Raw genomic sequence first — 23,758 nt, forward strand, 5'->3', positions numbered from 1 at the left:
CATCGATCTCAGACTCAAGTGAAACAATTTACCGGACTGTGACGTAAGACCACTAAATCGACGAATAAATCGGAAAATTCGCGAAGCGCAAGGGCTGACAATTCAGCGCAATCGGCGCAGCGATAATCATTGTCCGCGAAAGCCATCGCGTATCGGCGCAGGCCGATGTAATACATCGGGTATTTCAAAACAGGGATTATCCGATGTTCGATGTCACCGAGAAATTTAATCAATCGGCACGCTCCGGTCCGGCGCGTGCACACCGCGCAGAATTTTAATCACGGGAATCAGAAAAATCTGTTCCGCGGCACGTACCTACACACCTCCGCGCACACACACAGATACACCGAACATGTTCTACGTTCCAGGAACAGGCTGGTGTATCTCTCTGCCCCGGCGCGGCCGAATCCTCGGCGCTTTGACGACGAGCCGAGCGCAACTTTTACCCGTGGGGATTTTCATCTCGCGACATTTTATTACGTGACAAAAACGGATCAGGGATTGGACGTGGGTGGGGCTGGTTCGGGGTACGAGTAGACCGGGGAAAAAGAAAAGTACTTACATTGCGCCAACGTATAGGGCGTCCCTCTTACTGTCCAGGTACAGTGTCCTGTAATACAGCATCCCGCAGCTGAACTCCCTCACGTGTTCTGAAAGCAAAAGTAAACAAAGAGATTAAATACTACGTCGCTAGGAGTGCGCAACCCAGACCGTTCGTTCTTCTCCTCCCGCCCCACCCCGCCCCCGAGGAAATTCATTTCTGCGACCCTTTCCGTATACCGACTGACGGATCGTTAGATTTTCATTACGACTTTTATAATAACGCTCGCCCATCCCTCTCTCCCTCTCTTTCTCGCCTTCTATCTATCCTTCTGTCTCTCACTCTGTCTTTTTGTTTACCTTAGCCACGAGATAGGGACGCACCAGTAAGCCGAGCAAAGTCGACAGACGACTTATGTCTCCCAGCCAGCTGAAACTCGTTAGAATTGCACGGCACGTAACGCCGCGGACGATGTCTCCCGTATCATCGAGATGCTTTTATTGGGGGATGGGGGCAAGCCACCCTGTCAGATCGTTACGTGGCAAATGAACGACAACTGAGACACAAGCTCCGAGGACGAGCGTTCTGTGTTTCAAGTTGGTGCATCGTTAAATTTCAGGTTAGCGCAAAAATAATTGCGGCTTCTGTCGACCTAACCTCCGGCGACGCACGATTCAAGGTGAGTTGTTGTTTGAACACAATTCGTGTGTTTTAATAGACAAAAGCGTACAGTTCGATTTCTGAAAATGGCTTTTGCTTTTATTGCGTCGTGACGCGTAAAAATGCAAATCTGATTTCCCTGAATGCGGTTACAAAGTGACTGGAATTGCCTTGAATATTAATCGAAGCACAGGCTCTTTAAGTACAGTGAATTCTCTGTATATGTCGTCAAGGCCTGGAGGATAAACGTCGCGGAATTATCCCCACTGGCAAGACCCAATTATTTTTGAGTTGATGCTTCCAGACCGCAGTTATTTATGCGCCAATCTAAACGACAGTTTTGCGTCTACTCGATAATTGTCCAAAGCATAGGTCTGGCCGGTGACAATTATCGGCTAGAAGATACTATTCTTCGATCCACTGCCGAACGTAGAAAAGGACAGCGAAGTTCTATAGGCCTCTCGCGGGGTATAACCCGCGGTAGTGGGGAAAGTTCTCGGACAAATATAGGCTACATATTTGCGACATTTATCGAGTAGAGACTGTAATCTCCAGATTGAACCGAGTCCACCCACAATAATTAAAAGAAAAACAAAGTCGCCTGGGGTCTGATGAAAGACGAAGCGGACAATTGAGTTCTTGCACACTTTTCTGTACACGCGGCGAAGTCCGAGGTCGTCGTTCAGCGTAATCTACCGACCTCGAAGAGCATACAGCTCATTAAGTCGGCGCAACACAATGGCGCGCGGAGATTAAATCACTAGTAGTTCGGCGTGCGAGCACGCGGCAGGTTAACGAGCCCCGGGTTCGGTTAAGTCCCATATTAAGGGGGTTGGGGGGGGAGGTCCGGCACGGCGTGGATTCGCCGTTCCGTTCTGGAGATAAAGCGAGAGAGATCAGGTTTTTGCATTCATTCATGGGTTCGTGGCGGGTCGGATAGGCGGCGGCGGGTCGCGGTGTCGGCATAAACACGCCCGGAGCAAGAAAGCTCGACGCAGAAAGAGAGAGAGAGACAGAGAGAAAAGGAAGAGGAGCCGTGGGGCTTCGACTGTGTCTGGGAACCCCTTTCATTGGACGTCGGCCCCTCCTGATACCGTATAAAATATAGTATTGTTCGCGCTCTGTTAGTCTAGAGTGGCGAACGAGTATATTTAGGAAAGGGCGGTTCTCTTTCATATGTTAAGCAGATCAGTGTCGGGCGACGAGATAGAGAGCGAAAAGAAGTGGCTGGGGTGCGCAGAATGCGGCGAGCACGACTGTAAGCTGCACCCCCCCCCCCCACCCCGTTCGAGTTTCACCCCCATCGAGTTTCGCCCCCTCCCTGTTCTCGCGCACCTAAATGATTGCCGGGCTCGACTTAATGTTGTGAAAAATAGCTAGCGCGCTGGCACTTTCTCTCGCGCTCGCCGCATCCGACCGATATTTTTCTTTATAAGGAGTACAGGGCAACGAGATGAATCCAATTTTTCAGAATCGCATAATTCGAAGCTTTTCCCGCGGCCGCGATTTATATTCGCCGCGTTACGATCTACAGACTCTGTTGAATCTCGGCGGCCTGCATAATATTCGCGGGAAATCTTTAACGCTGCTCTCTGCTCCGCTCCACTCCGCTCTGCTCTGCTCCTCGATCTCCTCGGCCAGCATCGAAACTGCGGCCCGCCCGGCCGCGTCTTTTCTTTAATTTCCTTCCGTTCGAGCGTGCCCTGAACCCTCAAGTCCGCTCCTCGGGTTTAACGTCTAGACTGCCGCGAGCGAACCGGAACCGTGAATAGAATGTATTACGCTTCGGTAGACGGCCGTTATTATATTCCAGCGTTCTCATCAACGTTTTATCGCGACAATTGTTTGCAGGACGGCTGCGCGACTCGTGATTTGCAAACGAGGACGCGATGACCGCGAGTTGCTAACAACGATCAATCTTCTGAGCGACGTGTGCAGTCTCGATCCGTAACTTGTTAGGTTGAAACTTCCGGTGACGTGTCCTTGGTTCCGGCAGATGGACACGAACGCGTCACGGTTTTGGAAGCTTAAGTGCGCGAAATCGTGACACTTGTAACAATCTGAACAATCTATACTAAGTATAATCTATACTAGAATAAGTATAAATAGTAAATAAAGTGTAACATTAAAGAAAAGTACTTTCCAGAAACTATTTTTCACAGTACGGTTTCATTAATGCCATTCCAGACCTCCAATCCGAAATTAGAAGACTCGCGGTAACCGGCACGGAGTACACTGACTTCTCTATATATGTCGCCAAGGCCTGGATGATAAACGTCGCGAAATTATCACCACTACCGCGGGGTATGCCCCGGACACCGAGGAGTGTAAACATAACTCGGGTATGTCTTCTGGACGATACACGACGCTGGCAAGACTCGTGTCGTTGACATATTTCGAGAATTCACTGTACCATAATTCACAGAGGCCGTTCGGGTCAGCTAGGGCCCGCCGGTCGGCGACAAGCGGTAAAATCATTTTGGCGACTCCTTAACATTCAATCTAAAGGAAACACCGGGTCCGCGGGTCCGCAAATAGAAATAGGTTGGACGATAAAATTAGAGTTAACGGATCCCATACGGGCTGTTATGCTTGACCGAGCTTGCGGCGGAGCGGGCGCGTCAGTTCGTTAGATCCGACGGGAACCGGAGACCGCCTTGTTTCCCCAGGGGAGAAACGAGGAAATTTATCCTCGCTCGCAAAATACGGAGGTTCATTTTTCCGGCTCGTCAGCGCGGCGGGCCGCGTTCGTCGCGCGCGTTATTCTGATTTTATTGCCGCAATAAAATCGTATCGCCCGGCAGCGTGCATGGAAGATGATGCCTGCACCTGCCGCTCGTTCGACCAGTTGATATAGCTGCCGCCCCCTGCTCGGCCGTTCGAACGGGAACCCACTATTTTCGACGCCCCATAAAAACGTCTGCCTCGACGATCGTCGGTGGTCGCAGCGCGTCCCTCGTCCTTCGCGAGAACTCGACAATCTTCGGCGTCGCGTTGAGAGTCGCTGTTCATTCAGTCGCGGCTCGGCGGTACGTCTATGAAATTAATTTTACGCGCGAATGCGAGACAACGCGACACGCTTCTATTTCAGTCTCTCATTCACCGACTGCTCCCGCTGCGAGGGACAAACGTCGCCGCGCTTGTCGCGCGTTCGTTCACTTGCCGACGCCGTTGAAACTTTGCCCTGTGAAATTTTATGTGCGGTTCGTTCGATACCTTCTGTAGCTCGGCGAGCACTGCCAATAATGTTCGTTCACTTATCGTCTATGTTCACTGCCACGATGACTGTCGCGCTCGTCGTACGTGTCGGTGCAATTATTTGTTCTACCAGACCGGGAAACTAATTCTCAGCGTGGTATATTTTAGTATATCGAATTTTTATTCGGGATTTCGAGAACGCAAAAGGGTTGGTCCCTTGACTTAAAATTATGCCTCATGTGTAATAGGAACCTAACCGATCTACGTTGATTTTAACACTCGACCCGTAAAATGACGGATACTAATATTTTTAATTTACGAATATTCAGATTGTAAAGACGCATCCGTGAGGAATTATTTAACAAATTGATTTCTTTGGGTATAGATTATTTGAAAAGATACATTCATGTTATTTTTATAGAGCTACGTAGAATGGTCATTTTTAGTGCTCCGTAAACCTAGTGCTAAAACAATAAAAATTATTTTATTTTTCATCGGTAATTTAGAGCGTTCGTGTTTCAGCGTGATGAAGGGAACTAATACACACGTTTCAGATTAAAATCTGAGACCGGGGAATTAAATTGTTAGGCAACAGCTTAAAGGCATGATCACTATAATAAATTCCGTCTGCTTAGTTCCGGGTACATTAAATTAGTAAATTACTTTGACGTTGGCGAGTCTTTAGGGGATTGTGGTTCTGCACGCATTGAAATCCTTTTGTGTTGTGTCATACTGTAATGTGTTCCCCATTTTCTATGTTTTGGTGTGATCATTATGTCATTTCGAATTTTCCTGTACTGTACTATTTTCATCATTATATCCAACGAGATTGTACAGAATGTAACGAAATAATAATTATTCTGGCGTCAGACAAATATGTACTGTATCCGTTCGGAGGAATGCGCTTTTGAAGACTCCAAAATAGGTCCTGCTCATTAAATTTTTTTTAAGTAGACAAACCCACTATATGTTCTAAACTATTTTTGTTTAGACACAGTATATGCAAAATTCCATTTTAGAAAGATCAACGTATAAGAAGGAATAGAGGTTTGTCCCAGGCTCGACGCAGTACAAGTCCACTGATGGTATGATTATTTCAGTGAATAATTGCTACAGCTTTCACGATAACGGAGTATAAAAATTCACGAGTGTGCCTTAGGTAGATGTAAATATGTCAGGCATGTCTCGTAAATTTATTTTATTCAGTTCATTAAAAAATAATTCTCAGGACGAAACCCTCGAACGAGGTTGAGAAACGGAAAGACCCCTTAAATCCAATTCATTATGGGACACTCTCTCGCAGATGAATTCGACGTTAATTGTCGCTGGCACGGGACCAAGTTGCGACAACGATCGAGGCAAAACTGACCTGCAATCACCACGTAGACGATCACAACCTGCTGCTTCCCGGGTACGTAGTAAATTTTTCCTGCAAAACACATGGAAGTAGGGAGCGAGAAATTTATTAAAAATTCTGCAAACGTGTGATTCTTCTTTGCACGCTTCCTCCGTGTATACTTGTTGAAACTATACCGGAAATTAATCGACATCGTCCGAAGTTCGTTTTTGCGCGTGTGCGTGCGCGCGCCGATTATGGAAACTTCAAACAAACTTTCGACCACGGTTCAGATAACTTTGCCGGTATCGGCCGCGGGAAAAAATGTGTAAAAATACGCGGTGTTTGCGCTTTGCGCGGAAGCGATTTGACAAACAATGGGCGCGCGTACGCGGCGGATCAGAACGGTCAACGGGCAGAGTCGTTCGAAGTTATTTATGCGACACCCGCACAAATAACTGTTTACGTTCTCCTTTTCGGGCGGCATGCGAGCTCTCTCGTCTGTTTGCCTGTTTGCCAAGACGATAATACACTAACCGGCGAATGTAAATCGCTAATTGCCAAATATTTGCGAGTCGCGGCTACCTTTGCCAGCCGAGGCTGCTGCGAGCGCTTAGGCTTATCTTTCGTATCGTGCTCCGCGTCCCAACTCAAACATCTCGACACGCAGCCGCAAATTCCTATTGTAAATCGCAACTGTGAAACGGATCGCGAAGTTTAGTCGCCCGTGGAAACGGGGAACGGAAGTCGAACCGGAAGCAAAGGTCACTGGTCAGAGATAATAAATCCGCCGAAAATATTATCCAGTGTGGAACGCCACCGATAAACGTGCACGCGTTATCAACGAAAACCTGTTACAATGCTTTAACCAGTCAGCTGTTCTGACGAGTATACTCGTCACAAACATTTTCTATTTTAAAGCGCATTCAAGTGCTTAAAGTATTTTCTAACTTCAAAAATCTAATTTTAGAATTCCAAAGAGGCTCAAACTAGAATTTAGCAGAACTTTGATGTACAATTTAATTCTAATCATCTAAACTCGCCGACGAAACGGATGATGATTCCTGAGGTCATTTGAAGTAACTTTTTCCTTTGCGAAAATGCTCCCTGCGGTTTCATTAAGGAGTTATTAACGAAAAACACGGACCAATCACAGCGCGCCTATAACAGACGAATTCCGGCTCAGCGATAGGTTTCGCGTTCTGATTGGTCCGCGTTTCTCGTTGATAGCTCCTTAACAGAGCCGTGGAGAATATTTTCGCACAGGAAAATATTACTTGAAATGACCTCGGGAATCATCCGTTTCAAGGAAGTATTTTTAGAACACCCTGTGTATGGGGAATTTCAGCCCGGTTGTACGGTGTAGATTTCCTCGGAGTGGTGGAAAAATTTCTCGGGGCATCGTGGAACGATAAGATCGTTCCTCGGGGTGGTTAACGCAACGAGATAACGCTTAACGACTCCGGGACCGGAAGCTATCCGTTTGAATTCGGTGGTTCCGGCAGCGGCTTAGCTCGTTTAGACAGTATTTCTCAATTAACCGATGGTTTTCTCTCTGTTTTCCCTTGTCGTTGGCTTCACGAGCCTCGTAATCGCATTCATTAGGCACGACGGGAAGGAGAGGGTTGCGAGGCCGAAGGGCGCTAAGTAACTGCGACAAACGAGATCCTATCGGCGAAATGTGAATACTCTGTCCTCTCCTCGGCCCCCGAAATTTTCGAACAATTATTCACCGTCGCGATGCAACTGATAACTTCCAGGCGGTTCGCTTCGTTCGAGCGGCCATTTATTAAATTATAAAAGCCTTCGTAACTAGTTTTCTATTAACGAATTGCTGACACAATTATGAAGCAAAATTTCTTGTATCGATTCCAAGGAACAGAAATCGAATAGTTTATTTCCGTACCTTAATCTTCAGATTGTCCTGTGCATAATAAAAATTTTCATTCGTATCTTTGAAAAATGAAGAAATGTTATCGCACGATTAGTCTCCTATGCATTTTTCCTCGTTTTATCACACTGCCGAATGGTAAGTGGAAGAATAATGAGCGTAATTACGGTTTTGTATTTCACTCTCCAAAAATATACAAGAAAATTTGCATTACCTATGGGACAGCCTGCGCAGTGAAAATAATACGTTACCGTTTCCTGTTTCATCTATTTAGTTTTGTCAGAAACGCTTGAAAGCCGCAATTTAACCAACATTCCTGAGAGAAAATGTTAAAAATTCCCGTGGCTACCTACTCAGAATTAAAAATTAATTTTTGCGCTGGCATGCTGTACAATAAATTGAATTCTTCCAGAATAGTTGAATCTTATAGAGTTTTTACGGTTACAATCACGACGTGAACATGCGGACGACTTTAACGAAGCAATTAAAGTCCTTTTTTCAGTTCTCGCAGCTGCGCGTAATTTGAATCTCGCAGTTTCATCGGGAAGCGCACGATTAACCCTCTGTGTGCTATGCCGGTGTCACTGGTGACCCGACGCGGTGGGGATAAGCTTGAGCGACCGTCAATATGTACGATTTTATTCCGATATAAGACATATAAGATATATGTCGCCCCTTGTTCTCCATCCGAAATACGACGAAAACCGGTCCCGAGGCAGCGCCTTATATCGAAAGTAAACTACAGTGAAATATCGGCGTGGCAGGTCCGAGCAGTGTTGCCAGATGAGGGGAGGGAGAACGAATCGAGGGGAACAAGTTACCCCCTCTCCGCCAGTACCGGAGTATGCACGACGGGGACGGAACGCGTCACGTGACCGGACCATGGGGGAGCGTGGGGGAATTAGAGTGGGGGAAGAAGACTTGATCTGGCGTCAGTGGATCCGAGCGATTGATGGAGATTGAAAAATCGGTCGCCCCTTACGATTTGAAGGAATCCGATGGCCGGCGGTTCGCACACGCTTTTTCATCGATCCACAGACATTCCCGCGACATATTTCACTTTTACCTTCATTAACGAGTTCCCGATGCGTCGAAAACGCGGGACCCGTTGTGCCCGTGGCCGTGCGGAACACTTTATGAACCTCCCTCGGTGCACACGGGGTGCAGCGGCGGTGCAGCGAGTGCAACGGTAGAGAGGGGAGGGGGCAGTCATTACTTGTTACCGAGAGCAGGAATTCGAGTACTTTCTGCTCTAATTACGCGGCCCCGCCCTAGCGTCGCTCCCGTTTGAACGAATTTTTTCAGTCCTCCGGTCTAAAGTATTTGAAACGAGCACCAGACGAACTAGTGTTAATAATTAACCAAAAAACCTATAGTTCGAGCTTAACGAGCGATTTGATACATTAACCTTCGCGTTAATTAATAAACCGCCGCGAAAGCTGATATTAATATGCACGACGAGCGTGCTCGATCGAATTTCACGTCGATGTATTCCGTTAATTGAATTATTAAGTGGATTACGGAGAATGAAATTAAATAAATTTGGTGTTGTACGTAAATCGACCGGGAAGACCCGACGAGTGCACTTATTGCTTTAATTACCGAATCTACATTTGCCGCGCGAATTCAATAGGGATGATGTAAATCGAGAACCGATTATTTTAATATTCCATTTTGGTTTATTCCCTCATTTGTTGATCTGTACTCGTGTGATTTTTACTCGTTTCGATTACCAATTACGAAGTTAATTCAAAGTGCCATTGAAATCCGCTTGTACTTGCGTGTACAGCGAATTCACGATATATGTCAACAACACGGGTCTTGTCAGTGTCGTGTATCGTCCAGGAGACATTCCCGAGCCGTGTTATGTTTGCACTCCTCGGCGTCCGAGACCTCTCGAGCTTCGTGGCACCTCCCGAGGTATACCCCTCGATAGTGGGGATAATTCCGTGACGTTTATCATCCAGGTCTTCGCGACATAAATCGAGAAATCACTGTATCTTGAGCTTGATGCATAAAGCGTTGAACGTGTTCAAATTGTTATAGGAAATGGTTTCGTTGCCCGTATTTCGTTTTCATGTAAATTTTATTATCGTTTCTGTCTTTTGTTTTAACCTTTCCACTAGGTAACCTTTCGATCATGAAAGCGTTAATAAAATAAAGAAACAGTTATTTTCCTTTAAGTATAAATAACGTAAAGTTTGCTCAGACAATAATGCTGTAGTATAATATTAACCGAGATGGCTCCACACGACCGAGGCTATTTACCTTTGTTCCGACATTGATAAAATCCCGCGGAACGAAACGTTTCTGTACTAAATGCTTTCAGGAGTAATTCAGCTCTGCATCGTGACGCGACGGACGACTTCCGACATTGACTCCGTTCAAGCCAGTCCAGTAGAACAAATTCGAGGTTTGCTTTTCGTCCAACCTGTAATTATCTCCGCGAAAATCCGACACCAGCGTGACAGTGATAATACACACGGGGAACGGCGGATGTAGACTCTGAAATCGCTCGAATAAACGGTTTAAATGAAAATGGGCTCGTCGCGGATCCCGGTTCCGCGAATAAGCGCACGCTATTCATTTTTCTTTTTTTTATCTCCTCTCTCACTTTCTTTCTTTCTCTCTCTCTCTCTCTCTCTCTCTCTTGCTCGCTCGCTCTCCATCTTTACCCTTTTTTCCATTTTTTTCTTCGTACAGCCTGTTTAAACAGCCCACGTTTTACAAGTTTGAGGATCGTTAAAAAATGTTTAATTTGTCTTCAAACCTTTCCCAAGCGGATTACAGGGGGGAGGGGCGGGTTTCCTGCGAAATTCGCGGAAAACTGCGCGCTTCGGAGCCCGCCGAGTATCGGAATCGTTATCCGAGCAAACGCGATCGCTTGTTCCGGATGAAATTACTCCGATCATTTCACGGAGAAATCTGTGTCAGCTTCCGCTACCTATGCGCGGGCGGTCCGTACCATCGCGTTTAGTTCGCGGAACCGTTTTGCAAATTTCGATTCGCAGCATCGACTGTAACCTGTTATCCGATTCCCGGCGATTTTAGTTTTCGCGGGATTACCGCGTCGACAATCGCGCCCCGTGTAATCGAATTGTTGCGAGATGAGCCGTTAGAAATGTTTATTTTGCACTCGAATCGTCTAATCCCCGAGCGTAAGCTCTTCTTACTCCGGTAAATGCTGCGAACGAACAAATTTGTCCGCGATTTTTTAACAATGACTACGTACTTGTCGACCCGAATCAATTATTTTGTTGGGATTCATTGGATGCGACCTATATTGCTTAACTTGACAGTAAATTGGGTAAAAAGAAAAGAATAATGCGCAACAGAACTTAAACTTTTGTGTGACACGTATCGGCCAACTCTATAAATCATTCAATAATATAGACTACCGATTTTTGTAAGAAATTGTTAGAAACAAAAGTTAAATTAAAATTTCCTTTAATTCTGCCAATGTCTTGCCAGTTCTGTATTTGACCTAACTTTTTTCCTGTCATAAACGTATAAACTCCGCAGTCTAGCAATAGTTAACTGTAATAATTACGTAAAAATCTATGGTTGTTATCAAGGCCATCTGGGGTATATCAAACAACGTCTGCACATTGGTGCCTCGTAGATTGCGAAGCCGACAACAATGATTCTCGTTAAATAAATGATATTTCGCAAAGCCCCGCAGCGTCGGATAAATTTCCGGACGCATACAAATAATTATGCGAAGTGTAAAGAACGTAATAAGTGGATATAAAATGATTCTACCTCTGCCGACCAGCGCAAAAGCGCAGCATAGCAAAAATATGATAAGAAGATTTCAAATTTATGGAACGCGGGAAGACCGCGGTGGAAAAGGTAGTTAGCGGCGCAGCTAATCTCGATTAACAACGCCTTTCCTATTAAACAACGAACAGTCTTCCATTCCGCGATGCCGAGCATAAACGATTAATCTTCCCGTGGCATTATATTACCCGGGACTCGCCTATCGCTTGCCGTTTAATTGAATTAAACGGCAACTGCGGACGGAGAGCGTAACGCGAGGCGAAAAACCGGTGATACAGAGCTGACCAATTTAATCCCACGGTTACACGCGGTAATCTGAAAGCGAGCCGTGCGAAATAAAAAAAAAGAATAAAAATAACCGAGGAAAATACCGTGTCGATCGGCGGCGGACGGAAAATCGAAAGAAGCGCGCAATTATGAATCGCGAGCGAAATTCACCGTGTGGTATCGGATCCGATGACAGGATCAACAGTATCCGGAGCGAATCGTGAATGCGTCGGTGACGTTCTCGTAGCGTTAACACTCGGGAGTAGATCTAGGTGTATTTTTTGGAACACGGAGGCGACTGCTATTCGATAGTAAACTTATCGAATCGACACGCGTTACGGTCGAGAAAAATGCAGCCGGGTGAACAGAAATGATGGAGCCTTTCAGAAGGAAACATTTCTCCCCGTCGAAATGGTTCGAAAGTACGTCTCATTTCTTCTTGAACGGTAGTGGCTCTCGAGCGATTTCAATTCGACAGGAAAAATTGATTCGAGCATCGAAATAACCCAGTGACACTTGAAACCGATATTACGTCTATTGTAATAATTTCCGGTCGGTGGAAAATCTTAATTCATCACAACAGTCAACAGTTCAATCGATCATAAAATTTTGATTCATATGATCGCGGATTTTTAGTAATATTATTGCAGGTACTTGAAGAACGCTTCGTCTCGAGAGACATAATAAAAATATGACATTTACAGTGTGATTTACGTCGTTGTTCCAATTTGCAATATATTTTTCCAGGCGAAGGCTTCACACAAAATATTTACTAATGCATCTTTTGGTACACTCGACTTTTTTTAAAAGTTCAGGTCTACACAAACATCTGTAGTCTAAAATTCCACAAATAATAAAAACTCAATCTATAGCGCACCCAACTGGCCAAATAATTTTCCAAAAGATCATCTTTATGCAGAATAAAAAATGTCTGCATCGATTGCAAGACGCAGGAGCGAAATAGAAATTTCTTTCTTCTCTTAATTATTTCATTAAGTTGAAACCAATCTTTTTAATATGTCCACTACTTTAAATGGTTACCCATTTTTGTCATAAATGTATATAAAGTCCGCAGTCTATTGATCACTGAGAGAGACGAAAAGATCTTATTCCTCATTTCGCAGGAAATGGCAAACGTGTTGGGAAGAAGAATAGAAAGCAAATGGCCGCTCGAGTATCCGAGTGTGCGGGGTTGTAGGACAAACGATTCGCTCGGGGATGGTTTCACGCGAGCTCTGTAGATCCTGGTTAAGTCCTGGGTCATCGTTGACGGCGACGTCAACGAGCATTTGGGATACCAGTCCAGCCCCGACACATTTACGCGGACACGTTCTCCTATCCTGGTTGTAGCACGCGTTTACAGGCGACACCTTATCGGCACGCAGACAGTTCGCGTGCCACGTGCGGTAAGAATAGCTCCGATCCGAGCCCGCCTCGTGAGCGGCCCGATACGTGAAATGGAAACGGAATTCGCGACGGCCGATTCTGTGTGTGTATGTGTGAATTCCTTAGGCCACGCATCTAAGTCGCTTAAATTGCTGCTCGAATATTTGATTCCGGATAATGGAGCTTTTAACGCGCAGCAGCCGGCTGCCGTCTGGGATACAAATTTCTCAGATTCCATTCGGAAAATGGCAATAAACGTCTGTCGTCGGTATACATGCTGTCCCAAAATCGTTGTACGTCCTTGAAAGGGGTGATTCCCGAAGTCATTTGCAGTAATTCTTTCCTTTGCAAAAATACTCCAGACGGCGAAAAACACGGACCAATCAGAGCGCGGCTACAGCTGACCTTGGTATTGGCGTTGGCCGCTGTAGATCAGTATTTTTCGTTGATAACTATTTAACAAAGCCGCCGTTAACATTTTTGCAAAGGAAAAAGTCACTTGAAACTACCTCGGGACCACTTTCGAGAGAGTACTAAATTGTTGGGACACCTTGTAGAGACTCTATACTCTCGTCATAATGTGCGAATGTTAGAAAAACGGCTTAATTTATATGTCACGCCGGTTGATTGCAATTAAACTGAATAATTTTTATTTTGCATAAAGCTCCGCTGTCTAGTTATGAATATATCTACATTTTGTTTTTCTATGGCTAACAGTTGTAAAATATTATTGACACAATTGCTACTCACGTGGAACATGTTGAATTTTTAACGGTTACATACAGTATATAATATTTATGAAATGTGTAATTTTTGTTTAAAATTATAATGATTTCAGGTGCGTCAGAGTGGCCGATCGAGGGCAAAGGTGAATGGAGCCGTAGCAAATGAAGACGTCAAGGTGTTAAATCGCGAAATCCTGACGCGCGTAGCCGGCCATTATCGAGAGCGTACAGAGAGCGATATTCGCGGAGCCATAATTGAAAATAAATCCAGGGATTCGTAACGGTAGTGTGAAATTTTATGCATCACGCGTCCCGTGGCCCCGATCCACCCGGCGGCGCCTTTATCAGCGTCATCTTATCGAGTAACAGCGGATTTCGCGACACGTGCGGGGAAGAATAACCCCATTCGATCTACCCTCCTATTCGTCTTCCTTCGAAACGCGAGACCATAACGAAGCGCATTCGCGATTGAATAAAGTTAGGCGCCCCAACCCGCTCGCACAATGCCAGATTAGGTATGCGATCATTTTTTTCCCGTTCGGCTGGCTTCGTTCCAGCCGGCGCAGGCATATGGCCGTCAAAGATTACGAGGGTACCACCATGACCAATCTCCACCATTATTATTATTTCAATCCCTTGAGTTGGACAAGGTGCTACGCTTATGGCAACGCGGGGCATCATTGATTCAAAATTTATATCCGAAAAAGCTTTGTACCAGCCACAAAAAGTATGTCACAAAAGTGTGTCGTTTATTCTCTTCTAGTATGATTTTGCACGATATAGTAAGTGAATACAGCAAACTGAAAACATTTTTTTTCCTGACAGAATCTGTCATGGATTTGACAGTTGGTCTAAACTTGACTTTAGGAAACCAGAGATTTTTAACTTTTTTTATGTAATCCTGTAGATTTTGGAACGAAAATGTCAAAAATCCAAGTTTTAATACTAGGACATCAGTGTATCAAAAGTTATTCGTGTGTAAAGATGAGCGATTCTCAGCGTGTTTGACAGTTAAGGGCGCCGCCATATTGGTATGAACTCAGAGTTAGACGACGTGCAACGCCGAGTAAATATCAACAAAACGCTTAAAATCGCTCAAATTTAAACACGAATAACTTTTGACCTCCTGGGATTGCAACTTGGATTTTCGGCATTTCCTCGGCAAAATCTATACGATCACATAAAAAAAAGTTAAAAATATCTGGTTTCCTCAGGTAAAGTTTAATCGACAATTAAACTTTCCCCTTCGCAAGAACCCCTTAAAACTTGACGTACGACTTTTATTGGCTATTTTGCGGAACAAAATAGCTCGGTCGTATAAAATCTTCGCGATGCACACTTTTAAGCTGACGAGAATGATCAAAAGAAGATCATGTATTAGATCGAGTGGAATCTTTTCCGCAAGCGTTCGATCAATCTCTCCTTCGTAAAGTGAAATACGTGTCCGAGTACGATCGCGAGGGGCGCGATTAAGACGTTCACGAGCGAATCGATTTCAATCGGAGCGGGGCGAGATCGATTTCGAAATTCCGATTCGGAAAAGAATCGACTCGACTCCCTTAATTTGTTTCTCCCGGCGCTATTCTTTGGCCCGGGGGTTCGGGGAATGACAGGCGGAGAAAGGAGACCCGGGGCGGTTCGCGCGAACTTCGAATTAACTGAAATCGAGTGGTCCGTAGACGAGCGATAAAAGATAAGGCAGAGAAACTTGGGGCTTTTCCGGTTATCTGGATCGCTCGCGTCAGAGTTCGCCGAACGTTCACGGCTCTGCGACACTTCCTTCTACGACGTGTGTTCGAGATCGTATCGGCGTAAATTATTCGGCTGGCCGATTAAAAACCGTCGATTGAAACTTTTCAAGCTGCAGCTCGAGAAACGAACCCGGCTCCCTGCTTTCTTCCGCGAATTTTTATGCTCGTCGAGGTTCGAACGGTGCTCAAACTTTCCGATTTCATTCAACTCCCACTGAATTTACTAATTATCCTCTCTATAGTAAATCTGTACAAAACTATTCCGCTCCGTGCCAAATTATTCTCCACGCGCTACATAGAATTTGTGGACATTAACTCTCTACAACGCTATATGCAACTAATCAATTTCTCTCATATTTTTCTATAATTTCAAATGTTGATCTCGAGAAAATGTCATCTCTACCTATTACATTTATTAGTTCTGTGCATGCTCTCTTCGACTAAATAGACATCGATGCTCTACGATACTATGCACTTTGAAAACCACACGATCGAAAGTCCTCTTACCGCTCGGTACAGTGTCCCCGAAAGAACTGACAATGAGCGAGCCTATTCGAAAATCCGGTAGCGTAACCGCGAAGAATAAGTTGGCTAACGGTGGCAGTCGGTGTCTGTTAATGAACAATCCCGGGGCCGATATAAGCCGATTTAAATGGAACATCGGATCACTTTTTGATCAGGATAGTTCTGCCCGTGGGACTGGGCCTGCTGACGGCGGTTCTAGGAGCTTTTATCCGGTCTGGAAACGCGACTCTCTCTCTCTCTCTCTCTCTCTCTCTCTCTCTCCTCTCCTCCTTCGGTGTCCATCAGGAGTTCACGATCGAGGGTTGCGCGCCAGATGTGAATGCGTACACCCTCGACATCCTAGTTCACGCCTCTTCACGGAATTGACATGTTTCCAACTCGTCCGCGTTGATTGCGGATCGGACGACCTCGACACGACAATACACTCTTCTCGAAAGTCCGTCGCCGTCGGGTATCGCCCGCGAACTTTCGAGTGCTCCCCGGGAAACCATAATATCGGAGGGACTCTCGCTAGCTCCTCGCCCCCAGGGCTCGCGTGGCGGCTTCCGGCTCGTTAATATACCGAGAAACTTTTAATTGATATTTACCGGCTACGCCGGGAAAAAATCCAGCGCTGATTAACCCCTCTAGCGGTCCGATATATCGACACTCGATGGAAAACTGGCACAGGCCGGTACATCGGTCCCCTGCGATTATGTTCGGATTAAGGGGCGGTGCAGACTGGTCAAAAAATCGACTTTCTTCTATTGTAATCTTTAAAAGTGCTTTAAAAAGATTTTCGCAAAATTTTATGTTCGAGTTCGATGAAATAATAAAGTTAGTGCGATTAAAGAAGAACTATGCTTCGGAGCAGCGAAGTTGGTACGGAACCTTTAACCCTTAGAGGGCCCTTAACCCTTCAACATTTAGAGGGCAGTCATTTTCTATTGAAAACTTGAATTTTCTTTAGGAAAAATACATGTATACGTGTAAATTAATTACAGTCACCTTGGCCCTGTAAAGGTCAAACTGCTTTTTTAACCTGGTGTAGATAAAATCTCAAAAACTACATGGCCGATTGACGATTACGAAGATATTACCGATAAAGAGGAATGAAATTTTGGAATATGCAATTTAAGCACTGGCCATTTTGCCAATTTTTAAGAATCGTCTTGATACTTTCGTTTCAGTCCAGCCTGAGATTATGCAAGGTTAGAATTTAATGGAAACACCGTTGTTTATAAATTCTGCAGGACGCTAAAAATATTGCTCGCTGTAAGAAAAAACGATGTCGGCAATAGCACGATTAATCCGACTTTAGAAATTATTTTTAATTAAAGAAGTCGCCTGGCCGTAGGGACTATTTTCGTCGAATCGATTCGAACGGCAAAGGGCTCAAAAGTGGAAAAATCACCCTCGGGGATCACACCTTACTGAAATAAATCTAGATAAAAGTAGACTTCAAGGTATCCACCGCCGGCTCGGTGGAAGACACGTAGGGTGGGCGTTGAAAAGAGGACGCGCTATCACGCACGTGAAACGCTTTCGAGAAACGGGAACAAGGGGGGGGGGGGGTGAGAATGAGAAACACCCCTCCTCGGATCGCGTGGACACGGACGTCGATAATGACACGTTGATTTTCAACTCGTTTGCCTATCTAGAAAACTGCTCGGCGTCTCGATGACTTCGGACACGAAGGTGACGGTCGGTGGGGGATGAAAACGCGTGCAGTTAAAATAATCTATAAGCAGAAGACGAAATGTTACCTCCCTGAAGAAACTAGACCATTTTGTAACCGTTCACGAACTGCCGCTCTTCGTGTAAACGTCGGACAGAGATTCAAAATGAAAACGTTGTAAAAAATGATTTAATTATCTAGACGCTCTGTTACTTTCAGAAAAACGTGTACATCGTTTCGTCATATCAGAACTGTATTGCAAAAAGCAATATATAACAGTATAGTTAGTAGCATGTATAGTAGTTTATAGTTTTTGTAATATTACAAAAATTCTATTAGAAAATCAGTAAAACTGGATTGAACAAATTCCAGTATGTAAGTTCCGGAGGTTCTCGTTTCATTAAAATCGAATCCATACAAACAGAACATAGAGACATAAGCAATATCCGTTCCACTGTGACGCTCAATTTCCGTAACCCTATATTTCAGATTCAACCTGATTGTTGATTACTCCCAATCGAGGATTCAACGCAGAGAAGAACAAAGTGGCCAATAGTTAACTTGGCCATCGGTTAATTCCGCGCGCGTTACAAACTAGGACACCTGTTTCGCTCACAAGATACAAGTGAGTTATGCTGGTAAATCCAACTCTAACGCGCGATATTGCTGCTCGACGTTTGCTCCCCAGATATTTCTGTAAAGCTCGATACCAGCCACCGTTGAACCCGGTTCGTTCCAATTTCGAGGACAGGCGAAGAATTCACTTTCCTATTTCCCGGAATACTGTGGGATCCATCTTCATAACCGGTGTCTGCGCCTTCGTCGTCGCGGAGAGACACGTCTCTCGTCGTTTACCGCTCCCGACCGGTGTGTACAATACCGTCGCGTGTAACTTCATTTCGCCGCTCGGGAATCGATCCCTCCGGCAAACATACAGGGACAAGAGCATTACCGGGAAAAACGGGCGAACGGACGAGGAAAAAGGCGGCGGGGCGAGCAGGCGGCAAGCGGTCCGGCTAAACAAAGGAATCGCGAAGTTAAGGAAAGAAGACCGAGAGCGAAATCAAACAAAGAGGGGAAAGGGAAAGTGAAACACGGGGGTTGCTTGGCTGGCCGAGCAGACATAGAGAAAAAAAAAAGAAAAATTACGGTAATGCCTCGATATTAGAGGTGTGCTACCTGAAAATGTTGGGCATCGGATGGTCGGGACGGGTCGGGAGGCACCTGGTCGATACGAGTCAAGTTCTCGAATAAAAATCTCGACCCATCCCGATCCGATATTTTCTGGTACTCGCACATGAGTTTGCATGAATTTGCGTGGGTTTGCATGAATTTGCGGCCAGCCTGCGTGAGTTTCGTGAGTTTGCATGAGTTTTAGTAAGTTTGCACGGCTTTGCATGAGTTTGCGTGGGTTTGCATGAGTTTGCGGTCAGCTTGCGTGATTTTCCGTGAGTTTTCGTGAGTTTCCGATCAGTTTTCATGAGTTTGCATGAGTTTGCGATCAGTTTGCGTGGATTTGCACGAGTTTGCGATCAGCTTGTGTGAGTTTCCGTGAGTTCGCGTGAGTTTTTGTTGGTTCCTAATGACCTTTTTACGAAACATTCACCGACACACACTCGTGGCACTTTTCTGGTTAAACCGAGACCAAACACAACACAACTTGGATTATAGGTACCTGTTTAATTCACGATACAATCGTAGCGCACAAATGCTTGAAATTTTCATTTATTGTAAGGAGACGCCAATTTACAAAACCTGTTCTCACGAAAAAAACTTCATTTCATAAATAATGAAATAACTGAAGTATTGAGAAAATGATACGCCACATTCTGGAACATGTAGAAATGCGAAGAAAATCGGACGCGTAGTCATGGAGATACTGCGTCGATCAGTACGAAAAGTATAATTCCAAGGGACAAGGGCATTATCGGGGGAAAACGAGCGAGCAGAAGAGGAAAAAGGCGGCGGGGCGAGCAGACGGCAAGCGGTCCGGCTAAACAAAGGAATCACGAAGTTAAGGAAAGAAGACGGAGAGTTCTAGAGATAGAGCGAAATTAAACAAAGACTGGGGGAATGGTGGGGGAAAGGAAAAGTGAAATGCGGGGTTAGTTGGGTGGCGGAGCAGAAATAGAGAAAGTGAGACGCGTAGATCGAGGGAGGGATGGAGAGGGAACCAGAGGGGAATGCAGAGATGAAATGGGGCGAAGCGTGGCTGGTGCGCGGCGTACCGCCGCGTCACTCCCTTCTCATTAATCAACCCCCTTCCATCCTTCCAGCACTGTCTGTCTTTCTTCGTCGCGCTGTTGTCGGTCCCTTTTTTTCCTCCCCCCTCGCTCACTTTCTCCCGCGCTCTTGTTTTCCCGTCGCTCGGTTACCCAGTCGTTATCTCACTCGGACGAATTCGATTATTCGATATTTTAATCAAGGTAATAGACTCGCGACTTCGGAGCACGCTTAAAGTAACGATCACCGCCTATTTCGCGATCGTGTAACCGTCCCGAACTCGAAACTCTCGATCTATCGTCATCCTTCTACTGTTCCCGCGGGAACAAATGCGCGACGCGATTACGTTCTTCGTTGAGAACGTGTTTTCGCTTCGACAGCTATACAGGGTGTTCGACCACAGATGAGAGAAAATTTAAGGGGCTGTTCTTCATGATAATATAAGACAAAAATGAAGAGTAAAGAAATCGCGATTTTGGCTTCATATTTCAGTTATTACCAATTAAAAATCCGCCTAAAATACGGCAACCCAACCAACAGAGCTGCTTACGTCATAGAGGCGAGCGACGATCACGTATCAAAGGGGATCTTCGCTTGCGCCCAATGGGTAGGCTTTGACGTCACACGCTCTAGCCAATCATTCGGCTATATCCGAGAATGCGTGTGGAATGACCCAATCGGACGGTTTACACGCTGAATTCTTGCCAGGTAACTTCTTCCGAGGTACGTAGAGTATCTGTCACTTGATATGTTCGTGACTGTTGCACGCCTTTGTGACGTAAGCAACGTATACCTCTGTTGGTCGGGTGGCCGCATTTCAGGCGGATTTTTAATTGATAATAACTAAAAAATGGAGCCGAAATTACAATTTTTTTATTCTTCATTTTCGTCTTACATTGTCTTGGGGAACCACCCCTTAAATTTTCTTCCACCTGTGTTACAAAAAGAAGCACGAAGAAAAGCGTATTCGAGTCTTCAGTTTTTGACAATTACATGTAATGAACAGCTATTAGACGATTCAAAAATTAATGAATAAAGCAGTGTATAGTTCTATCATTAATTATACATATTGTAACGTATAGTTCCAAGACTGATCATCCGAGGATAAAGGTCCTGTTTTAAATTTTTATTTATGAATTTAGTTTTCAAATTAAATGAAATTTATTCCAATACCAATCAATATGATTATCGTGTATTCTCTTTATATTCAAATTCACGAAAACAATGTGCTTGGTCAAAACACGATGGTAAATGTACGCGCCATCATTCGATGCTAGAAAAAACGTATAAAGGAAGCCACTCATGCAAAGTATTTTAGATAAGAAAATGTCTTAGTTTTGGAATTAAAACAGCTTCGAGAGCAAATGGTTAATAGTGTCCAAAAAATGGCTACTCAGAGGGGTATTGTCGTATTTTCAGCACAGAAAATTGTTAAAGTGGAAAATTTCTCATTTACAACTTTCAGTTTTCTTCCTCTTACATTAACAAAAAAGAATGCGTAATGTGCGTTTTTGCTGAACGCCTCCATCTCCTCGAGCACGGTGTTCCTCTTCTTTCCTATGCAACTTTGGGCTTCTGGGGCCAAGTGGAAAAAAAGGGAAACAAAAGCCGGAGTGGGGGAGGGGAGGGGGATCGATATCCGTTAATCCTGCTAAGTAAACTGCATCTCGTTTCAGCCGTTCCGCCGGCGCGCCGTCCCACTTTTAGCTTGTTCCTGTCAAACTTTAATTATATTAGGGACTTGTTAAGCTAATGACGTGGCCGTTCAAGATTCGGAAGAAACTCAGCCCGCGGATCCGGCGTCAAACTTTCTCGGCCTCTGAAGAAACTACGCTCGGCGTCCACCCGCACCGCCCGTAAACACCGAGCGTCCCGACGGTTTTCCACGAGGAACCGTGAACTCTCTCGGCTCGAACCACTTACTTACATGACTGCCTATTATATAGTTCCCGGAAGCCGGGCCCGGTCGAACTTACAGACGGGATCTCCATTCCGGCCGGTTCCACGCGGGTTACAAAAGGGCTTAATTAGTAATGTGATAGTCCCTTAACCAATAATTGGCCGGCGTATACAACAAAGCGAGGATCATTACCGAGCACAATGCGTGCTGTCCCGCGAACGAGGTCAGGGGTGCGCTACTGAAGCTGAACGCGTTCCTGCGGATCTACAGCGCGTCGGATCAAGATGATACTCGGGAACTGGAATAGCTCGGGTCCCTTTGCCAACAGTGGCGGATCCGTGCAAATTGCTTAAGACTCGTATTTCCGAGAGATTGATTACCGAGCGACGCATTTCCATAGAATTGTTCGCCCAGGTTTAACGCTGGACCTGCCAAACACTAAAATTGCCTAATCTGCATTTATAGTAATTATTTTACAAAACACAGAAGCATCTCTGCCACCTCAATAACTTTGAAATGGAGAAATCCGCCATTTTAATGGGTCCGGTAGTTCTAACGTTGGAAATGAACTAACATGTTGGACATATTAAATTTAGTTGAAGGTATAATTTTAGTTTCCTTTTTCTCGGACCAAGTCGAGAACAACATCTTGATCCCGCAGAAACTGCAAGGGTTTTGTAATATAAAGAGATTGTCTGAAAGCTGCGTCGCGAATTTGCGGAAAAATGACGAAAGAAGAGGAAATCGATGAGAACGGTAACTTTTCGACAGTGTGACCGAAAGTTGGTTACGGGCACGTTCGTGTTGGAACTGGGTCGACCAGTGTTTCGAGTTGAAGTAAGAGTTGTATCCAGCGGAATCGGGGAAACCTCAGAACGATTCCGCAATTATTCGGAGCTGCGGGATTTGAAGTTGACGCAATCGGGGCGGCGCGGTGCGGCGCGGCATGTCGTCACGTAAGTGATCAAACGTGATGGCCGCTTTCAGTCGGTACTACCGGGGGCCGAAGGAAATTCAATTTTGCCGGAACAGGGACCGAAGACGAGCGTGCACGAAAGGCTGCGGACGCGAGACACCTGATCCCGACCGCGCATTCCGCGGCAAACGGCAGCGAAACTTAGGGTTGTACGCACGGAGAGAGAGTCTTTCGGGGAGATGTAGTCAGCCCAGCCGTTGACCTAAATTGCCGGCGGTTGATGCATTCGCCCGGCACTGGGCTCGAACAGTTGCACAACAGTTCAGACAGTTGATCCGAATAATGGCGCAAGTTTCTGGTATGTTAATGGTGCTCGCGCCGAGCAAGAAGGAGAGGCAGGAGAGGAGAGGGGCTCCCGCCCTCTTGGAAAACTGAGGAGCATAACGATGAATCGCGTGTATCGCGACGCCGACGCCGACGCCGACGCCGGATTCCAGGCAGCCGGAAATGAGAACCGTGTGAATTTGGATTAAACGCGATTGAGTTGGATTATTCTAGCCGAGTGCCAGCCTTTGAACAGAAGCCGCGCCGATTTCACCAGGGCTCCGCCCGGGAGAATCAAATTTCTAACCGCCGCGTCACCCGGAACACGTACTGTTGCATCCCGAGCAAACTCGCGAATCCGCTGGGTGCATTCAGGATTTTTGGACGGGTGAATTTTTGGCCTACTTTTAACGCTTATATTATCCAATATCTGCATAATCTCGCGCTAGATTGAACCTTCCTCTTTCGAACGAGCCCTTTCCCAGCGAAAAATATCCTCATATAAGGACGAAAAGTTGAGACACGTAAAACCATTTTTCGACTATTTTCGTCGGTAACCTGGTCACTCTACCTTATCGCGATCTACGGAGTCCTGGCTCTTTGGACGCCTTCTCCGCTTTCGAAGGTTGTATAGAAACAGTGTAAACAGACCACGCACCGAGGACAGCGAGTACGAGG

The 23,758-nt window shown here is 45.5% G+C and overlaps 1 protein-coding gene across 2 annotated transcripts in view; it reads right to left on the reverse strand.

Annotated features, from left to right (window-relative positions):
• The window catches only part of Sema2a (Semaphorin 2a), a 361,481-nt gene that overhangs the window by 81,257 nt on the left and 256,466 nt on the right, over positions 1–23,758 (reverse strand). For both annotated transcript variants that reach the window (XM_076791077.1, XM_076791076.1), the window contains exon 2: positions 563–650. In XM_076791077.1, coding sequence (XP_076647192.1) covers positions 563–650 — 88 coding nt within the window. The remainder of the gene's footprint in view (positions 1–562; positions 651–23,758) is intronic.

The sequence above is a fragment of the Halictus rubicundus genome, chromosome 7, assembly GCF_050948215.1.
Source record: "Halictus rubicundus isolate RS-2024b chromosome 7, iyHalRubi1_principal, whole genome shotgun sequence".
In the NCBI taxonomy this organism is placed as follows: Eukaryota; Metazoa; Arthropoda; class Insecta; order Hymenoptera; family Halictidae; genus Halictus; species Halictus rubicundus.